The sequence below is a fragment of the Euprymna scolopes genome, chromosome 3, assembly GCF_053919585.1.
Source record: "Euprymna scolopes isolate OS-2025 chromosome 3, ASM5391958v1, whole genome shotgun sequence".
In the NCBI taxonomy this organism is placed as follows: Eukaryota; Metazoa; Mollusca; class Cephalopoda; order Sepiida; family Sepiolidae; genus Euprymna; species Euprymna scolopes.
The window spans coordinates 185,610,072-185,633,017 of record NC_136484.1 but is presented as its reverse complement, the minus strand read 5'-3'; the positions used below and the strand labels follow the sequence as shown (position 1 = coordinate 185,633,017).

Here is a 22,946-nt window from a genome sequence, read left to right as displayed (position 1 = left end):
ATATATGCATATATATATATACATATATATATGCATATATATATACATATATATATGCATATATATACATATATATATGCATATTTATACATACATTTATATATATATATATATATATATATATATATATTGCTGGTTTTTCTAACATTTTTCTAACTCACTAAGCTATATATATATATATATATATATATATATATATATATATATATAAAATATTGGTACATGATGATAACACGAGATATCATTTTTCTGTTCGATTGTATAGTTGTCCAAACGGAAATTAAATAGCAAATATCTTAATTGTCTACCTCGGTAAAAAGCACCAAGATTGATAAACCTTTAGCGACTACAGCGCGTATCAAGTTTCACGTCACTTTTTTTCTATTTTACCTAATACACTTTTCAAAAATCCTGCCAAACCTATCAACAAAAACGAAACCAACAAAAAGTGGCCATCACTAATGATAAAACGAGCAGAGCAACATCGCTTGTCATTGTCTTTTTATCTCTTCAAACACGTTTATCTCAAGAGAAAGGTTTTGAACTTCCGCTTTCAAACTGTTTTCTGTGTCATGACTTAGATGAAATCGTAACATTTTTTTTTCACGCGTCCTTGTATCGGTAGGATACGTTTTGTCTGTCGGTCTGCCTGTTACTTTACGTTAAAGATAATTGCTATTTTAGTTATCATTGGGGGATTTTCATATCTTTTCAAATGTGCATGTTAATGATCACAATAGACCCTTAAAGATTTGTAATAGCCATTGTTGATACTTTAATATGCGACGAGGACCTTTTAGTAGAAAACGTTGCCGTAAATATAGAAAACATTTATGAAGTGTATATTGAAGTGAATCAGAGGGTTAGACAATCTTTGCAAAATTGAAATAAGAGATCCCAGTTTAAGAGATGGAAGTTTCACTAGAACATTCAGTGTTGGTTAGTTGTGCAACTAGATCAGTCTGTCTCAAGATAGCAGCCTCCTGATTTAAAATGCACCAAACATTGCTGTTATTGCTTGGTTTCCTTTCCTTTTGCAAAACTCAATAATTTTATGCTAAGCTAAAAACAAAAACAACACTTTCCTTCTACAAAACAAACAAACCAAACGTCATAAATAAATATTTGAAAATATATAGAACTTTAAGCAGAAAGCTTTTTCCTAAATTATTGGATTCGGCATTAAATAATCTGATATGATGTAAAATAGAATAACCAAACCAAATATATGAATAAATATTTGAAGATATATAGAACTTGAAGCATAAGAACTTTTTCCTCAAATTACTTGTTTCGGCATTCAATAAGCCGAAAACAGTAGCTACGCTGTAAACCAACACAACCAACCAAACCAAACATCAAGAATAAATGTTTGGGACACAAAAAGTTTTTTTTTCAAAAACACTTGTTTCAGCAGTAAATATCATGAAACCGGTTGATATCCGTAAAACAAAACGACCAGAAATTTTAAGCTTGAATAAAAAGCAAGACTCAGAAATTCGAAAATGTACATTACCATAATGCAAATGTGTTCCATTATAGCGATGAAAAACAATTATATATACAATATATTTATTTATGCAGCATTATTGGCTACACATGTGTATACATGTTTCAGTAGTGACTTTTTTCAAAGAGCCTACGTCAGACCGAAAATCATTATCTAATCTAAAACCAATAATATTTATTTGTATATAAAAGGTTTTGCTAAACAAGAGGGGGGATTATTAACGAATAGATGTCAGTGAGGAGGGGGGAGAAGGGGTCAAAATAAAAGGAAAAAAGAAAGAAAGGGAAAGCAAGAAAGAGCGTATATATATATATATATATATATATATATATATATATATATATATATATATATATATATATATATATGCATTAGAGAAAATTATTAAAATGTCGATACCGGCGGTTTAAATCATAACAATAGAACCTATAGTTGATCTCCGCTGCCGGATTTTCGTCAGCCTCTATTTATCAAAATTGTTTAAGATCAATCATTAACATCCACTGAATGTTCCAATCCAAACAGTATTTGAACAACATGTTCAACCTTCGATCATTCTCAGAAATACTGAGCATTTTATTATGAACAGTGTCACCGTAAGGATATATAAGCTTTAAGTTTTCTAAACATCATTTTATTGAGAAATGCAGAAGCATTATTAAGATATTTGGGGGTTTCGCCTGTTGAATATTATGAGAAGTTTACAGAAAATAATTCCTTATTACAAAAGCGTAATTTACACGTCTTGTTATTTAGCGTCTTCTACGTGGCTAAGTGGTTTACGACACGGACGGAAAATTTGGGTGGACTTTGAATCCAGTTCGTTTGACAGGAACACTTTCATCCGACTCTAACGCTATCCTCTTGTGGAGGAAGTAAATAAAAATCATATAGTTTATTTAACTCTTTTTCTTTTCATTGATTAAGACGCTGGACAAAATGCTGATTCAGAAAAACTAAAATTAATTCGTCCGAAAAATTGAAAGCTGATGAAAGATCATGCAATGGCTTAGAGTTGGGTATCTGGTTAAGAGTACTGAAGCTTTTGTTTCTGCAGCAAAAGAGCGAGTGTTAGGAACGCGACTGTTCCAAAAAATTGTTCTAGGAGAGGATATTGCTACAGAATGCCGAATTTATGGAAAGTTTTCAGAGTCAATTGCACATCTGACAGCAGGGTGTAGCGGATTGGCTCAGAGAGAGTACCGCAAAAGACACGATCGCATCGGGCTTCGGATATACGGGAGTAAAAAGTTAGGGATGAAATGTGCTGGAAAGTGGTTCGAGGAGGTATTTGACGAAGCGAGAAAAGGTGAGGATGGTAATGTAGAGGTATGGTGGGATAAAATTGTCATAACGACCAAGCATTTAGAACATAATAGTCCGGATTTGGTCGTCAGTGACAAGGTCTCAAAATGTAGCAAGTTGTTGTTAGTATCCTTGGACAGGAATGTAAGAGAGAAGGAGAACGAGAAGTGACAATTATGCTCCATTGGTCTTGGAGATAAGACGTATACACGGGGTTAGAACACAAATAATCCCGGGCGTAGTTGGTACGCTAGGAGTAGTATCAAGTCGTCTGGAAGGACAATTGAAAAAACTACGAATCCTCGATGTTTTAGGCGGCCTTCAGACCTCTGCCATTATAGGTACCGCCAACATACTAAAGAAAACCCTTGCTCTTTGAAGCTTCTGGTTTGAAGCCGGGATTGAGGGAAATCCTATGGAAATGAATTCCATCTCTTTTCAAGGAGACGTTATTAAACGAAATCAGAATTATTATTATTATTATTATTATTATTATTATTATTATTATTATTATTATTATTATTCACTAGGAGTTCTCACACAGGTCATTATCTGAGATTGCTCACTTAATAACAACCGATGGCGTTTGCTAGAGTCCGGGTTAGAACAGGTCTCCCCAGATTTCCAGTAATTTCCACCTCTGTTTATAACCTTTGCAAATGGATTAGCATCATCGCAACAGCGTGTTGCCATTGACTTCTCGCTAGAAATGACTATTGGTCATCACTGGAATTTGGTTGGCAATAAGCCTCCTAAGCTTCCACTTCTCTTTGCACTCATCTAGTGGAGGTGTGGAGTGTGCTTTTTTTCCTGTGTCTTTTCAATTCTCCCGCATTTTTTCTATTTTTCTACTATTTAGTGTGGTTCATGTTTATACCAGCATTAAATTGGATGAGGGTACTTTACGGTTATACAGTTTCAGTTGTATTAGTTCTGTATGTTTCCCCATTTTACTGTTTCACCTCCGTTACTGTATTCATACGGCCATCTATCGTGTGTAGCTTATGTGCATTGGTCTTCGCATCCAAGGTTTTTTTTCTAAATATTTTAAGTTTCCATTATTACTATCCGTTGTATCAGCCATTTCCTTGATTCCAATTTCTCCTATTCTGTTTTCCGAAGTTTTTTTTCTCAGTATTATTCCTAGTGCTCCTTCGATTAATAGTTTTATCTTGACTTTCTTCATCTTCCATATTCCTTTCAGTTCCTATGGCCAGTTCAATGTATTTGCTTCGCTTCTCCGTTTCCTTAACGTTCATCCTGTGGTCTGACAGGGCATTTCCTTCTCGTTAACTATCATGGCTTTTAGTCGTCTTGTTTGAATGGGTTTATGTGTTTGCACGTTCATGTCCATACGATTTTATTACTTTCCGTTTTCAAATAATTCTACTTGTTTATGCTTATATGATTTGTATTGCTGTCCAAGATTAAGTAATTACATAGTTTCTAATGTATTGTCTTTCCAACATGGTCATGTTTGTTCTTATATTGGGGAAGGATTTGCGGTTTCATTTACAATGTAGTTAATGCGGTTAAGTCTCTTTGTCCAGAGCTTCTACAAATGCTGTTTTCTTGTGTTTTAACTTTGATATAGTTTGTTGTCATCGCATTACTGTGTGCGACTGTTAATAGTGATTTAGTTTCTCTATAGAAGTGCTCTTTCTGCAGACATGTCCGCGTGTTTTCGTGTGTCTCATCTTTTGTGATCCTTATTAATCCCCATTTAGCTGTTCCTGTTATCATTTTCTTCTCTTATCTCCCTGTTTTCGGTTTGGTTTATTTTTACGGCGTGTCTTGCTGCGGTAATCATCCTTTCTCTGTTCTGATTTTTCTTATTGTACTTTGTGTCATTCACACAGTCTTTTATACTAACAAGTCCTCTTCCTCCGTCTTTCCCTTTCACGTAGAGCCGGTCAGCATGATCCTTTGAGTGTAATGTATTGTGCATGGTCATAAGTTTCTTGGTCTTCTGGTCGAGTTGCCTCCGTTATTTTTTGGCTCAACTTATGAACGGTCTAGATTTTCTTATTAGTGATACTGTCTATCCGTTTATATACTTTATTATGTTCCTACATATATTTTAGCTTTTAGGAGTGTTCTGGTTCTTCTCACCAATTTTTTCTATTTTCTTTTTATTTTATTATTATGTACTCACTAGGAGTTTTCACCTAGGCTATCATCAAAGATTTCTCTGTCAATTACTTCTGGTGTCCTCTGGAGTTTAGGTGAAAACAAGTATCCCCAGATTTACAGTACTCTCAACCTCTTTTGAGTACCTTTGCAAATGAATTTGCATAATCGCAACAGCTGTTTACCATTGATTTCTCGTTGGCACAGACCATTGATCTTCACTTGAATTTGGGTGGCAATACGAATCTCAATACGAGTCATCTTCGCACGCATTCAGTTGAGGTGTTATAAGTGCATTTTCTCCCAGGTTTTTTATCCTCTTTGACTTTCACTTTGACTGTTTTGTGTGGTGCCATTTGGTGCTAATACTACATTTTGTTTTTACGTGTGAGACAGTTAACTTACAATTATACGGTTTCTGTTTTCTATGTTTCTTGTGGTCTTTTGATTTATTTCGGTTAGCATTTGTAGCTTGTGCGTATTAGTCTCCGCATTCAAGGGTTTTCCTTAATATTCTAGTAGGTTTCATTATTGTTATCTGTTGTATCTTCTCATCCATCTCCCCAATTCCAATTTCTCTCGTTCTTTTTATGAAGTTTTTCGGGGTTGTTACTAGTGCTACTAGTATTACTGGTGTTTTCTTGACTTTCTTTATCTTTCATATCCATTTAAATTCATTGAACAGTTACGCGCATATCATCATCATCATTATCATCATCATCATCATCATCATCTGGTTTAATTAGTTACAGATCCAAAGTCGAAAATATGACTGCTCGAAAAAGTTGAATTTTATATTTTTTTATATGATATAATTTTTTTATATAAATCACTAAAAAAATTTCATTTATGTATCCTATCCACTGTGAGATTACACATTTTTTTCACTTGTACTAGCAATAATAAATTAACTTTTAAACAAGTAGATAAAAGAATCGTTTTTGGAATCAGAAATTATGCTCATTTTCTTCCGATTCAAATCTATCATCCCAACACTATTTTATATCTCCGCATATAAAAAATAAACCTCCATTTTACCGTTTTTCATCTTTTACTGACGAGGCATTTTTAAAATCTTTGCAGGAAATGCGACACGAAGATGTTATAGCGATCTTTCCTCATCCGGGATGAAGGCTTCCTGGGGTCGTCCAGACTTGGCCAAGTGCGTCCACAAAGAATTCCTCGATATCCAAAATAACGTAAGTACGATGTTTATTCTAAAAAAATGTTGAGGATATTTTCGTCGATGAGAAAAACGACGTTTGCGTTCATCGAACTTCGATTTGCTTTCTGTTCTGCTTATGAATTTTTCTGCTGCATTAACCTTTCCTCTCCAAGCGTCGTATATCGATTTATTATAGAAACAAAAAGGCTATTTTCACGCAACTGCTTTTTACCCATCAAAAAAATAAGCTGCATATTCTTAAGATACGTTCATTCAATCTGTGGGGAAATGCTGTTTATTTATCGTTTTTAAACAGGAAAGAGATTTATCTTTTGAAGAAGAGATATACAAACGAAACACTTATTATAATGCATGAACGCATATAAAACTGAAAATAGTTTGTTTGTCGTTTTAATCCCTTCTTTTCTCTACAACTCATTTCGCACAGAATAAATGTTGGTTGTCTATTTCTGTTATTATTTTCATGCTAGTTCTTGAATTGAGCTCCTATGTCTGATTCTTTTCTGGCTTTCCTAGCTAAGATCAAAGTGTATTATAAGCACAAATATGTAGTTTCTAAGTAATTCCTAGTCATATCGCTCGCTATCCGTTCAGGTAATCTTCAGTCTCTTAGCTAGTTGAGTGAACAAGTTACCCTCTATTAATAGAATCATTCCAGATGCCAACTTCCCACTTTCAACTTTAATTTTGTCCCTGGCCTCTTCCGACATGAATTTTTCATTCGAGAGATTGATCTTTTTAACGATATCAATTTTGTCACTGTTTGATGTGTTTATCAAAAGTTTTTAGAAGACATACAAACACACACAGACACACACAGACACACATATATACACATCACACGCACACACAGACACACACAAACATACAAACACACACACATACACACACATACAAACTAACACACATTTTCCCTTTTATACAATAGATGATAAATCTTTTTTATTTAATGCTGAATCCGGCAATTTTGGTATTTTTTTATGCTTCAAGTTTTTTACATCTTCTAAGATTTATTCATATGAAGACGTCATACTCTCCAAACCTAATTTTCAGTTTTCTTTTCTTTCCTTTTTTTATTCTCACAGATCTCGTTCCCATTTAGAGATTAACCTGCTTGTTTTCGGTTTTAAACAAAACGGAAAACAGTGGATGTTCTGTTACTTAGAACGGTTGGGATGGTCTTATGAACCAATTTTGTTTTGCTTCTGTCCCCAATTTATTTCACTTCAATGAAATCCTTGTATATATTTATGAATAATAAACTTTCAAAATCATTTAATCATATCTTAAATAAAACGGTCCCTCATGTAAATGTAATAGTGTGATGACTGAAGTGATTCTAGTCAAGATAAGGGTAGACATTTGTTTGTATTTTGATTAACGCCATCCATTTTCCTCTACATCTTCTAATAGCTTTATGTTTAATTTCTGGTTAATGTATTCATAATAATGCGTGGACGTAAAAATAAAACGCGTCTATATCTTTGAACTCTTCTCTTTTCTATTACTCTTTTCTCGCATCAAAAGACGTTGCTTTATAAAAGCTGGTCTTATTAGTTTTTTTTTTTTTTGTCTTTATTAAGCCATGGTCATAAGACCGTTAGCAATAGACAGAGGCTACTACGCTAATTAGAAAATGCATAAAACTTAGGAATATAAAGATAATTTAAAAATATAGAACTCCGAAAATGTGACAGTGATACATGTTCATCAATTTTGAGGCAGCACGTTCAGGACTGCAGAACACAATGCGAAAGGACATCACCGGTACATTTCTGAACAAACACCGGTATGATTATGTAAAGAGTATTATGAATGTATATCGTCGCAGGTTTATTTTGTTCAGCCGCAGCACAGGACGCTATTTAAGCATTACAGTGGGAAAAGAATGGTGAAATATTCTGTAGACAACAGACGCAGCAGTCAGACGTCAGCTGTCATTAGTATGAAACAAAAACCGTAGCACAAAACGAAGAACAAAACTTCCTTTAAAGTAACAACAATGAGAATATTTATTAATTGCCTAGATCATTCGATATAAGCTGAAGACAGTTTGGTGATTTCCAAGTTAAGAAAATAAGAAACGGAAAGTTCTTCTTTAAGAGAGACCGGCTTCTTGGATAAAACTGCACCAAACATTATCTTATATAACGTAGTCACTGTGTGTGAAAGTCTCGTAAAGAGACAAAGGACAGAAATTAGACACACATACGAGCCAGTGGGTCCGTTACCGTTGATGTTATATGAAATTAACAAAAGTTAAGAAATTTAAAATGTTGAAGAATCAGACAAAACCATGTTAAAGATTAAAATACGTTTTATTAAAAATCATTAGATTTTTTTTATTTTAACTATTTTAAATTATTAATAAAAATATAACGATCAAAATGTTTTCTTTTTCCGTTGCAAAACTGAATCAAACGCAAAATAAAAAACAATTTTCCTCCCCTAAAGTAAACAAACTAAAAACCCTATGAATAAATCTTAGAAGATATAAAGAAATTGAAGCATAAAAAAATTACCAAAATGGCCAATTTCGGCATTAAATAAAAAAGGTTTATCATCTATTGTATAAAAGGGAAAATGTGTGTTGGTTTGTATGTGTGTGTATGTGTGTGTGTTTGTATGTCTGTGTGTATCTGTGTGTGTATGTGTGTGTGTGTCTGTGTGTGTCTTTGTGTGTTTGTATGTCTTCCAAAAACTTTTGATAGACAGATCAAACGGTGACAAAATTGTTATCGAATGTAGAATATGTAAACATTTGTCAAAAAGATTTATTATGCGCTGGTCAACTGGGCCATTTCTTGCAAGGAGGGGGTCACTTTTTGCGTGGATATTTTTGCAAGTCATACACCTAGCAATCTTTGTGTACGTTTAAAAAAGCGTTATTTCAACTCGCCCTGACGTCATAAGTAGTCTTGGCCGTGACGTCATAAGTAGTCTTGGCCCTGACAGCTTTCGTCTTACAGGTTCGAGCCTGCCTACTGTGGCCAATTTTTTTTTTGTTATTTCGATTGAAACAAAAATTGTTTTGATTAATTTTTTTCAGTGGGTTGATAAATATCCTAAGTATACCACCTTTTACCACCCGGGCAACACCGGGTATCCATACTAGTATGCTATAACAAATGCGACCAAAACAAACTATCGTTTTCCAAGAATATACAGGCTTACCGAAAATGTTCACAACATCTACACCCCCTGCCGAGATGAACCACATAACCTCGTAGCCATTAGATAACGATACACTGAGTCATTTTCACGTAGATGTATGTACTGACGTTGTAAATCGTTAATATGGTTAGAATCAATGGATGTTTGTAATAAAGTTATTAATGACTTTAAGGTTTGTTTATCAGGAACAAATAAGACGTAGGAGAGTCGTTACACTGAGTTGAACGGAATTCAAGATACACATAAATTTAAAAGTGTTATTTTGGTATTTTATTTTTCTTACCATGAACCACTGCTTTTATTTTCTCTCTATTTAGGCGCAGTATCTCTTATCTTTACCGGAAGTCTCCACTCATGAAGTCACGACGATGACACGGAGAGTATTGAATATCACGAGGAGTAAGACCATCGGAAAAGTGTGTCTCTATCCGGGTGATTTGGCTGTGACGGCAGACACATGCGGGATTGTCGCTGACATCATCGAGCATACAAATGGCCATGATGAAGATCTGCTGCAGATTGTCGAGGTATGCAAAGCTTTTATGGTAATAATTCGTTTAGGAGATGTGCAATAAAGGAATATTGTCATTTCAATTGATATAATCTTTGTTAAATAAATACACACAAAAGTGAATGTACGTGTGTCTGACTCGCATCAATAATCAGACATGAAAACAAAATTTTATAGGTGGAAATAAAAATACTTAATCTTAATAATGGCTGATAATAATAAAGAAAGAAATAATAATAATAATAATAATAATAATAATAATAATAATAATAATAATAATAATAATCACGCATGCAAATTAAAATACTGTAGTAGTCCTGTTGCTATTGTTCAGTAGGAGCGCTTCGGGCGATTAACAAGTTACTAACCTCTTTTCAAAGACAGAAGGTAAAGCTTGGCAAGGATGACCAAGAACTGAACAGAATCATAGCTCAACCTCATAAAAATAAAGCTACTAGACCAACTGAAAAAAGAATTCTCTTTTAGGGAGGCAAAAACGCATCTAATATGTATTTTTTACATCCTTTGCAACAAGTTAGACACAAGATCCAGTGAGGTTTTGAAAAGTCAGCACACTAGGAGATGGAAACTTTGGCCTACAAGAATGGCTGAGAATGCCTGTCCTCATTCACGAATACGGAGGTTTACCGAGGGTTAGTGCCCTAGGATAAGTGTACATTTGCGAACAAAATGCTTGAGGAGCCACGTTTGCATGGTAGGGTCGCCTCAAGCGATTAGCAAAAATAGAGGATATGGCCGATCTAGAACTGAATAGAACCATATGTAACATAGTACATATGAACACGTGGGAAAATATCAGCAGCAGTAAAGGATGGCTTGCGAATAGATTAGCTGCATCAGTAGCCGAAAAACGCACATATGCAAATTAGGAAGTTTGCCCGAGAAGAAAAAGGAAAAAAAGGATAAAAATGCACCGCGTGGTCGGAAGAAACAAAGTCCGCGTCGAAGAGAATGGACGAGTAAAGTCAGAACACAGAATGAGCCAGCTGGAGCCGGCATGCAGTCGGAACAAAGAGAAACGCTAACAGGCCAGATGGACATGTGGCAGAGAAAGAGAATTTCTAATTGGTGTCGAGTAACTGGTGTTTGTAACTGCAACGTTACACATAGTTTAGCCTGACAGAAGCTATTGTTGGGGACATATCCTCGATTGGTGTGTACAACATATACTCAAACATCAGATGCTGAAAAAGAAAATATTACAGGTTTTACATATGTTTGTTTACAGATCAAATCGTATTTAGCCATTATCAAAGCTCCTCATAAACACGTATTCATGTAACAAATTACAGTTTTGTCTTTCAAATGACTTTTAAAGCAAAAATTGTGTCGCCTTTTGTCAATTGATACACGAGATCGTAGGGTAATTAACTGTAATTCTTTGGTATTAATGCTAAGTAGAAGTTAATTGAGAATAAATCCACAGCAAATTGGTCTTGAACTACATTGGTCTCATGGCCATTACTACTGTCTGCATATTATTATCTACTGCACAAATATACACATATTAACTGATAAAATAGATGTTGTGTTAGCATCGAACATTACGTACATATTCAGCAGTCAACACTATTATAACCCATTTAATCAAAACGCGTGTGTAAATATGTATATTTTTGTACATACAACTTCTGAAAATCCCATGTAATTCCTCTTCTAAGACCATATGGAAGTCCTCTTTTGTGAGCGTGTCGATGATCCCCGTCACAGCTTCTCCCATCTCCCTAATATTTTCATAACGACAGCCTCTAAGGTTTTCCTTGAGCTTAGGGAATAACCAAAAGTCACAGGAAGAAAATTCTGGACTATGGGATCCGAGTTGATCAGCTCGACCACCCATGAAACTGTAGTCTCCTTCGAAGTAATATCCTCCGCCTGCAATGCTCTTGTTGTACCGTTCCAACAACTTCTCGGAGGCCCCATGGAAGTCCTCTTTTATAAATGTCAATGACTCTCGTCACAGCCTCTTTCATCTCCTCAGTTGTCTCATAATGACAGCCTCTAAGGTTTTCTTGAGTTTAGGAAATAACCAAAAGTCACAGGAAGCAAGGTCTGGACAATAGAGGGCGCGAGGAACTGCCTTGATGACCATCTTGGTCAAATAGTCTGATCTACCGCATATCCAGTTTCTCATAGAAAATTTACGATTTCCACACTAACATGAAACTTTGCACTTATTGTCTCTATAGACACACAGCGGTACTTATCCATGAAATTCTTTATTTGGCTAATCAACTCTGGTGTTCTGACTTCCTTACTCCCTCCACACCTCTCACCATCCCTCATATACTCCCTACCTTCCTTGAATTTCTTATGCCACTCAAAAACGAATGCTCGATTCATGCAAGATGGTCCAAAAGCAGGCTGCAGCATTCCACACTTTCTTGTGGCATTATTTCCAAGTTTGAAACGGAATTTGATTGCATATCGTTCTTTTAAAATGTCCTCACGTTCATATTGCATTTTTGAAATACACCAGCTGAGACAATCAGGCTTCAGTAAGGTGTATTCCAAATCCATGCTGTAGCTAGTTATTTGAACCTGAAATAATAAAAATGGTCAGTCATCTCATAATATGTATGGAAATAACATACTGAATTTTCAAGAGTCTACCACAATTGTAAGTGCCTGTACAGAAAAAGTCTGGAAACTTATTGAAGGTACCTCGTATATATATATATATATATATATATATATATATATATATATATATATATATATATATACTCAAAATTAATAAAATAAAAACATATTGTTTATTGACAATGGAATTTCCACAGGTCCCACTTATTATACAGTTTATTTGAATGCATATTTTGTTGCAATTCGTGATTGCCTGTTACCATTTTGAATCTTATCTTTATGCACCAGGAGAAAAGCGATAGCAACACATCCATTCTTTCGAGTGTTATAAAACATTGATTTGTTTTACATTATACGTTTCATGAATACAATTAGCGACACAATTTTACGAATATTTACTATCATCCTTTGTATTTTGTTTTTCTTCCTAATAAATTTATTCATTAAAATAGCGAGATTTATCTTGATGTTAGTTGATTCTGTAATTTGACTTTCAAATAAACCTTGATTAATGTTTATTTTATTAATTCAAGAAAGTGTAATTATTAACAAGTGAAGCATGCATGGTCCCCCGTGAACGAGGTATAAAAAATGACTAAGTGCAGCATTTGCCCACCCACCCCCCCACACACACACACATTTAGCCCCAAAAGTCCCCAGGGGATCTCAAATCCTGGTGAAAATGAACAAACGGTGCAATTTTAGGCCTTAATATGTGTAAATTTGAGTTTTGCACCATGCAAAAAATAAAATGACTAAGTCCGTCATCCCCACCCCCATTTAGCCCTAAAAGTCCCCAAGGCCTTAACATATTTAAATTTGAGTTCAGTACCATTCAAAACTGCTAAATAGACATACACAAAAAAATTTTGGACAAATATGGTAAAATAGTCCGAAAAATGGAATGTTTTTATTAGCCCTAAAAGAGCCCCTGGGGTACACCCAAGAGTTATCGCGAAGTATAGACAAACAAAATTATATAGAAATCAGTTAGTTACAACTCTTCAGAAAGTTTTACAAAAATCCAAGGAATCAATTTTTTAATAAGCCCAAGCGTGTTAATTTTAGCCATTTTAACCCGAAAGGCACCCCTGGGGAGGTAACCGGAGCTTTCCCGGAAAATCCATTCTGTTACTTTTTACTCATATCATGTTTAATGTTTGTGCAAAATTTTAAAATAACTCCAAAGCGTAGTTATTGAGAAAAGTGCGGACGAACGGACGAACGGCTAAACGAACAAGGGTGAATTTACAGGTCCACCCTCCTTTTGTCGAGGGATCAAAAACTTATCACATATAAAACTAATATATATTTGGAGTATGTCAGCAATTTGACGACAGCACTTCATTTAAAAAGGCAAAACGTGTTGAAAAATATTATACTCTATTAAGAGTCTTGTTCATCAGTTTATCTGTCTAATGTTTTAAAAATACTTTTTTGGTTTGTTACGTTTAAGTTTAAAATACATTGAAGACATTGTCAAGGCTGCTGTAAAGATGGTAGGCTCTCTTTTCCTTGCCAGAAAACTATTCACACCTGACTGTATCCTGTATCTCTATAAAACCATCATTCGTCCATACATGGAGTATTGTTGGCACATCTGGGTTCGTGCATCAACCCTACTCCGTCTCTCCTTCTTGGACAGGGTAAAAAATCTAATAGGTTCCGCACTAAAACTATATGCGTTGTTTAATATTTTGTAAATCTTCGGATTTTAATAAATATTATTGCTAAATCGACAACTTATATCGGTTGCATTTTTAATCACTTTTCCATTAATCTATTTTGATCGGTTCTTCAAATAACTGAATGTTCGTTTGTGTGTGTTGTTTAATTTCAGGCAGATCAATCCGTTTCGCGTTATTTATCAATTATCTTTAAAATCACACCCTTACATCATTCGTAGACATTTATGACATTTATATTTATCTATGGCAGCACATCAAAGCTCGTAAACGACCAAGTTCCCTCTGATTCTCTCTCCTCTGATCTTGAGAATATGGTATAATGGGGAAAAAAGTGTCTGGTTACTTTCAATGTATCTAAAACCAAGCTTCTACCTTTACATTATCAACGTTCTGATCCCCATCTGGCATCAATTGAAATGAATGGATCTCGTCTTAGGGAGGCTACATGTTTTGACAAGCTTCTGGGTTTGATCTTTACTCCTGATCTGAAATGGAATACGTACATCAAATCCGTTGCCTAGGTCGCTGGAAAAATGATGGGATCATTCTATCGACCCAGTAGATATCTACCTGCTGATGTAATTCTCTACCTATATAAGAGTCAGGTACGTCCAAGGATGGAGTATTGTTGCCACATCTGGGCAGGAGCTGCTAGAAAAACTTATCGTGCCTTGAAAGAGTTCAAAATAGACTTCGCAGCCTAGTAGAGGATGCTCTTTTCTCTTCTCAGCAACCTCTTTCTCACAAAAGTGATGTTTCGAGCCTGTCTCTGCTTTATCGTTATTTTCATGGCAAGTGCGCGTCTGAACTCCAATCTATGGTCCCCTCTCGCCAAACTTTCACAAGAAACACTCGTCGAACTGAAAATACTATCAATAATTTCCCCACCTCTTTATCTGCGCCTAGACCCAAACGTGTATTCCATGAACAGAGATTCTTTCTTAGAACTGCACACCTGTGGAACTCTCTTCCGTTTGCCTGCTTTCTAGCTGATTACAATATGGTCGTCTTCAAGTCCAACGTAAACAAGTTCTTGATGAGCCATTCTCCTTAAGTAATCCAATTTACCAAATTTACATTGCTAACGATTACTATGATATTGTCCCTTTGACTACTGTACACTCTTTAATCCTTATCCTCGAGTGGTCTCTGAACCTTGATAAGAGGTGATTCCTATGGAAAAAATCCTATCATTTTCTTTTCGTCAAAGTTGTTATGATTCAAGTTTTTTATTTCTGCAAATATTTATTTATTTAATATGTTTTATTTAATATGTTTTATTTGATATGTTTTATTTAATATTTATTTATTTAATTATTTTGTTTGTTTTTTGGCATATCAGCCATATTCGGTTTATTTTATGTCGAATCAAGTTATATTGGTAAACATTTTTATGATTAAAGTTATATTGGTAAACGTTTTTATGATTAAAGTTATATTGGTAAACGTTTTTATGATTGAAGTTATATTGGTAAACGTTTTTATGATTGAAGTTATATTGGTAAACGTTTTTATGATTAAAGTTATATTGGTAAACGTTTTTATGATTAAAGTTATATTGGTAAACGTTTTTATGATTAAAGTTATATTGGTAAACGTTTTTATGATTAAAGTTATATTGGTAAACGTTTTTATGATTAAAGTTATATTGGTAAACGTTTTTATGATTAAAGTTCTTTAGTTCGTCAAATATTTATTTATAGAGTCTTGTTGTTTAATAGAAGAAAATTGTTTTTTGTTTCGTTGTTGCAGAACATGATTGAGTTTTGCAAAGAAACGTAAAATCAATAACATGTGTGGTGCATTTTAGGTCAGGAAGTCGGTAACCTCAGACAGCCTGATCTTGTAGCACCACATTTACGGATCAAGATTAAATTAAATATGTACGATTCATAATTGTGTGAGTCTGTTCATCCAAATTTTCTACTTATTGTAAGTTTAAGAGTGTTCAGATCTTAATCTATTGTATATCTAAGGATGTTAACCAACCTTTTTCATAGAAATCGACAATTGATATCGATTACGTCTTAATCTACTTTCCTATTTGTGTATTTTGAACGCGTCTTTAAATAAAAATAATAAAGTAAATATGTACAATTAATGATTTTGTGGCTTTATTTATTCGAGCTTTCGACTTGGTTATGTTATCATTATTGTTTAAACATACATATTTGTGATAAAAGGCACAATGCTAAATAACACAATACTACCGGATCTGTGAGGATAACGGACATTTACTTTATGGTTTATAACATACAATGCTACAAAGATATTCATATCAATTTCACAATCTTACGTAGATGTTTTTTATCAACATTTATTTCAACTGAAAGATTATTTGTTTTGTTTTGGTTTTCTGCCATGTTGGTTTTTTCAGGAATGCTGTATTGAAAGAGTTCTGCTTAATCATAAACTTGACGCAAGACAATCTTTCGGTTCTTATTTTTCGTAATTTGACCCGATTTTGAAGGGCGGATACGAAAACCAGAATTTTCTAAAAGCCTTTGGTCAAATCCTGCGGCCAGATTTTTCCAGATTATTTCTTTCACCGCCCTAAAATGTCAGAATCATTTATCTCTGGCCTGGAGTCTTTCTTACAAAACCACCCAATCCTCGCAGCGTCAACAATGAAATAATCTGAGTCGAAAAGATAATTACAGATTTACGGTCAGATCGACTTATCTTTATTCAACTTTGGTGGTCGGAGATTTCGATGGCTATTTTGTTTCGAATACTTCCACGCATTTTCATAAGAGGCTTTGTCGGTCCAACCGTCAGTCTGTTAGGTTTCAGTTTGTTATACCAGTTTAACGCATAGATTGGATTGGCGTGTCTTTTTATGTTACGTGAGTGCATCTCTATTAAAAAGCTGGTACTTATACAGAATACGAATCATGTTATTGTCGGAATTTTCAGGCAGTTTACTTAAAACGCGAAAAAGGGTCGAAAGTTTGAGGCAATGAGATCGCATTGGTTTATTAAAAAAAAAACTAAATATTTATCTTGATTCTAACAAAAAATAAATAAAATAAAAATTATTTTTAAAAGTTAAAAAAAAAAACGTGTTTGCTACCACTGGTTTCTTATTCATAAAAATAAATAATTATTCATGAAGCTTACCTTAAAATGAGTGTTTCTATTTTGATTTAAATTTGAGTTTTCTTAAAATTCCGAAAAAATTATCAAATAATTATTCACTGCATTTTCTTCTTAATTACACAAAATACCATTATTTTCATTTTCAACTAATTGTTGATTGTATTATCTTCGTAATAACAGAAATAATAGATATGATAGATAGTTATAGCCAATAATTTATTACTTGAAAGTACTTCGTTTAAATCCCTCGGCTTAACGTTTACATGAACTATGAGTTGGAACAAATACATCGAGGGCATTGTCAGGGCTGCTTTAAAGAAGGTAGGCTCTCTCTGCCGTGTAAGAAAGCTACGTACACCTGAGAGTATCCTGTACCTCTATAAGGCCATGTATGGATTATTGTTGCCACATTTGGGCGGGTGCATTTGCTACGAGTCTCTCACTCCTGAACAGGATTCAAAAAAGAGTCGGCAACCTAATATGACTCGAACTGCCAGCTACGCTTCAACTTCTGCCCCATCGACAAAATGCTGCATCCGTCAATCTGTTTTACAAGTATTTTAATGGTAGGTAATCAGACGCACTACAAGCCATTATACCCCTCGACGTAAATACCCCTGGCAAACCTGACAAGCAGCAAAATCCCACCCCTATACAGTAGAAATCCTCAAATGCGAGAAAGCCTTCTACTCTAATAGTTTCTTCCCTAGGACTGCTAGACTTCGGAATTTTCTGCCCTTACTGTACCGACAAACAGAAGTGTAATGTAAACAGATATCTTACTGCTCAACTCCCTTCATATTATCACTGCAAATTATGTTCCAAATAGTAGCCTCCACATCAAAGTGGCACCGTTCTGTGTTTAAGGTAAAAATGCAATAAGAAAAATTCATAGAAAAACTTCACGGATTTGTGCAAGAAAAAATCACGAAATTTTCGTTCGGCGTTTTACATAAACTGCCCAGAAAATTACGACGATAAAACGATCCTCATTCTGCATAAGTATCAAAAAGGTTTGTCTGCTACGCTTAAGTTTGAAAAAGCATGTCACGTCAGTTTATCAAGCTCCAATTTAAAAGTGCATTTTTATCTTTAAACGTACAGATGTAATGGACGGATGTTATTTTAAATACGTCCAAGCATCTCTATTAATAGTCTTGTACATCAGTTTATTTGTCACGCTAATGTTTGTAAAATAATTTTTTGGTTTGTCACGCTTAAGTTTAAAATACATTGAAGACAGTGCCAAGACTGCTACAGAGAAGGTGGGTTCTCGTTGCCGTGCTAGAAAACCACTCACATCTGACTGTATCCTGTATCTCTACTAAGCCACCATTCGTCCATGCATGGAGTATTGTTGCCACATCTGGGTTTGTGCATCAACTACTAGACTCTTCCTCTTAGACACGGCCAAAATGGGTCTTAAATCTAATAGGTTACTCACTATCGAACAAGCTCTAATTTCTGTCCCATCGCCGCAATGTTGCATCCATGTGTCTGTTTTAAAAGTATTTTGATGGAATGTGTTCTGAAAAACTCGTAGCACTTTTGTTTCCTCGACGTAAATACCTCTGATTAACACAACAAACAGCAAAATCCCACCCCTTCACTGTAAAGGCTCATATGTCCGAAAGTCTTAAATTGTAATAGTTTCTTCCCACAAACTTATAGATTTTGAAATTCCCTGCCACTCTCCTTCTTCTTTACTGTACTAACTTGCAGAAATTTAAATGTAATGTGCACAGGCATCTCGCTGACTACCTGCTTACAGAGTATCGCCGTAGACATAATTCCCAATTGTAGCCCCTTACGTCAAATCCGCCTTGGTTGGAGTAAATAAGAGTAAAAAAGTAGATTCATGGACGCATCTCTGAGAGTCACTGCGCGTATATCGCTGTCTGTTGGACTTTCATGTTTAAGTATGGCAGTATTTTTATCGCTAAGCGTATACATTGAATGGATGTATCTTAAGAATATCTGCTTGTATTTACATACGCCTGAGGTTTTTCTTTATAGACTTAACTGAAATAAAACAGTATTCTCTGCTATTTCTCATATACTTTCTCAGGTCAATACAGATTAGATTTTTATTATCAGCAATTTCTAAAAGGCATTATATCATTTTCTTATCTGACATAGAAGTACTTTTTTGATGAGTACGTGATAAATATAATAGATGCGAACATACAGTGGCGCCAAAAAGAAAGTCCGCACTTGTCATTTTTTTTTCAAAAATCGCAAATTTAAGCTAAATTGAATGTAACTCTTTAAACAACCTATGCCTAATTTGATTCGTCTTTTATTCTTCTATAATTTTACCTGTTTATATTTTACTTTTAATTGAAGTATCCTAATGTTCGCCTCAATTTAAAATATTAACTTCAAATTGAGAAGGCAAAATAAAACTTCGCAGCAGCAAATGAGCTTAAAACCAGCTTAAAATATCCACATTTTAGGCGACAGAGAATCTCTAATCGTAATTGTTGTTGCTTCGGCTTTACAACGTAACATTTAGTCCATATGCCTCGACTTTCTTTGGGTGATCGTCAGGTAGAATTAATCTCCCCCTTTCTGATTTATCCAATCGAGAAATCGGCCGCAGATTGAAATGTGATGAAAAAGCGACACGAATGATTGTGCAAAAGCACCAAAACACTGGCAGTGTTCGAAATACCCATAAATCTGGTCGTCCTAGAGTTACTTCTTACAGGGAAAACAATGCTATCAAAAGTGACAGCCTCAAAAACAAATTTGAAACGGTTCCCCAAATCAAACAACAGTGTAGTCTTGTTAAAAAGTACTCTCTTTCTGCTGTTAAGAACAGATTGAAGCAATTTAATTTGCTAGGCTGTGTTGCAAGACGACAGCCAATTACTTTTGTAAAGAACAGAAAGGGCCGTCTGCACTTCATGCAATGAAGATCATGGTTTTTCATATTAATCGAAAGTGATTTTTAGCGACGTTCAATAAGCTAGACAGTGATGGTAGGCAGCACATCCGTCGAAGGAAGGACGAAGAATTTAATTCTAGGTGCACAGTGTCAACGCTGCAAGGTGGTGAAGGTTCAGTTTTGGGCGTGTGGTGTTATTAGTGCCAATGGTTTAATGGTTCGCTTGCAAGGTCAAATAAATTCGACCAAGTACATTAATATGTCGACTGAGCATTTTCTTCCCTAATTTAGCCGAAATTTTTATGATAATCCTATTTTCATGCAGGTAATGCTCCCATTCACACAGCTGGCAATGTACAGAGGTTTTTTGAAGAACATGATATTCCGTGGTTGGATTGGCCTGCGCAATCTCCAAACCTCATTCTTATCGACAACGTATGGCATTACATCACAGAAGAGATGTTGCGAGTTTGTCTCTGCTTTATCGTTATTTTCATGGAAAGTGTTCGACTGAGCTTCAATCTATGGTTCCCCCTCGCCAAACTTTCACAAGAAACACTAGACTAGCTGAAAACCTTATCAATAATTTTCCCCACGCTTTATCTGTGCCTAAACCTAAACATAGATTCCATGATCAAAGCTTCTTTCTTAGAACTGCACGCCTGTGGAATTGTCTTCCGTTTTCCTGCTTTCCAGCTGTCTATAATATGGTTGTCTTAAAGTCCAACGTGAACAAGTTTCTGATGAGCCGTTCCACTTAAGTTAACAAATTTACCGAACTTCCATTACTATCGATTACTATATTGTCCTTTTGACTACTCTACACTCTTTAACCCTTATCCTTGACTGGCCTATCGGCCTTGATAAGTGGTGACGCCTATGTAAAAAAAAACGAGCTACGCAATGATAAAATTTCAAATCTGGAAGAACTTTGGACAAAAATGAAAAAGAGAAGTGGGAGGCCTTTTCACCGGAGTATTGCGGCAGACTAATTCAAGGGATGCCCAAAAGATTGCAGGCTGTCGAATTGCAGAAGGGCTATGCGACTAAATATTAATTAGTTCATTGTGTTCCTGTTGTATTTGTGTTGCATTAATGTTCTAAAGTTACATTTAAATAAGAATTTTCAATTGTGCGGAGTTTTATTTTGCCTTCTCGATTTGAAGTTAATTTTTTAAATTGACGTGAACACTAGAATACTTCAATTAAAAGTCAAATATGGACAGGTAAAATTATAGAAGAATAAAAATGAATCAAATTAGGTATAGGTTGTTAAAACGGTTACATTCAATTTAGCTTAAATTTGCGTTATCTTTTTTTAATGACAAGTGCGGACTTTCTTTTTGGCGCCACTGTATACTATGGAATTATTTCAATGCCTAGTTGGAGATCATACGTGAACTGACATTTAAGTTCTTACATTTAACTCCACTAAGCATCGAATTCCACAGATTATTAACAAGGGATAATTTCGTATGATGTGGCAGCAAAAATTTAAAAATTACCTAAATTTTAAACAAATTGTACGATATAAATCTCAATAATGCCGTTCATCGAAAATAATTTTTATAGTAAATAATTTATATATATATATATATATATATATATATATATATATATATATATATATATATAGTAAGATGCTTGATAATTTATAATCAAAATTGAAATTAAAAATTAAAAATCTGTTTCATAAGAAGGAACACGATAAAGCCAATAAATTGTACGATCGTTTCGGAACGATGTTTCATTGAGATAGACATTAAGTCATGGACAATAATTTTAACATATAAACTATATGTTAAAATTATTGTCCATGACTTAAACAAAGTCTCCTCATTAGCAAAAATATTGGGTGTTTTTTTTTAACAGACACCAAAATAAACCTAGCATTTTTTAAGTAAGGCAGATCTATCTGGAAAATATTCAAATATAAAGGAAAATAGTTACTTTTTATGTTAATAAACAAATTAAGATAAGTTGAGACTAAAAATTAGAATGAAATTATAAAGCTGAATTGGGTTTAAATATAAGGTTATAATAAGATGCTTTTAAGAAAATTTAACAAAGATATATATATATATATATATATATATATATATATATATATATATATATATATATATATTACCGTATAATGGTTCGGCTTTTGAAATTCGTAATTATCATCATCAAAGCAAATATTAAAATAGCTCTAGGATATATGCCTATTGAGCTTATTATATATCTACATTACAACGAGCCGTTTTTTCTTGTATTTTAATTACATTAGTGATTTTACTATCACATTAAAATACCGAGCAAGGCGGAGTGCTCACCCCGCCTCCGCTAGTTTTTAATAATGTTAAATATAGAAAACCCACAGTTACTTTTATATGTCTATTCGCATCTCTATGACGTCTGTCTGCCGGTCGCTTTTGTTTGCATTAAGATTTTCACTCATAACGATGCATATCACATGGACGCATCTAAGCATTTCTATTAGAATCTATGTTGGTTGCTCGGTCTGTGTTGGTTTAATTTGAAATAACATTTTCATTGCTCCATCACGATTCTTTTGACAAAAAAGTGTTAGATGCTTTATAATGGTTGATTAAAGTAACTTGTTCGTTTGTCTTAAATTCTAAATAGAATTTTTGGCAGTCTGTTATTTACAAGTTTGAAATAAAATTTTTCGTCAGTTTTGAAATATTTTTGTCGGTTGTCCCTTAAGCTTGCGCTTGAAATATGATAATCCTCGTTAAACGCGTAGATCGAATGGATGCTTATTTTGGGTGTTTTTTTTTTTTTTTTTTTTTATTTAGCTATTATTTACCATCACCGTTAACGATTTCCGGTTTCATATTTGC

At 34.3% G+C, this 22,946-nt stretch overlaps 1 protein-coding gene across 3 annotated transcripts in view; it reads left to right on the top strand.

Annotated features, from left to right (window-relative positions):
- The window catches only part of LOC145260389 (uncharacterized), a 649,016-nt gene that overhangs the window by 448,668 nt on the left and 177,402 nt on the right, over positions 1-22,946 (top strand). For all 3 annotated transcript variants that reach the window (XM_080118365.1, XM_080118344.1, XM_080118355.1), the window contains exons 10-11: positions 6,029-6,144; positions 9,623-9,832. In XM_080118365.1, the coding sequence (XP_079974491.1) occupies positions 6,029-6,144; positions 9,623-9,832 (326 nt within the window). The remainder of the gene's footprint in view (positions 1-6,028; positions 6,145-9,622; positions 9,833-22,946) is intronic.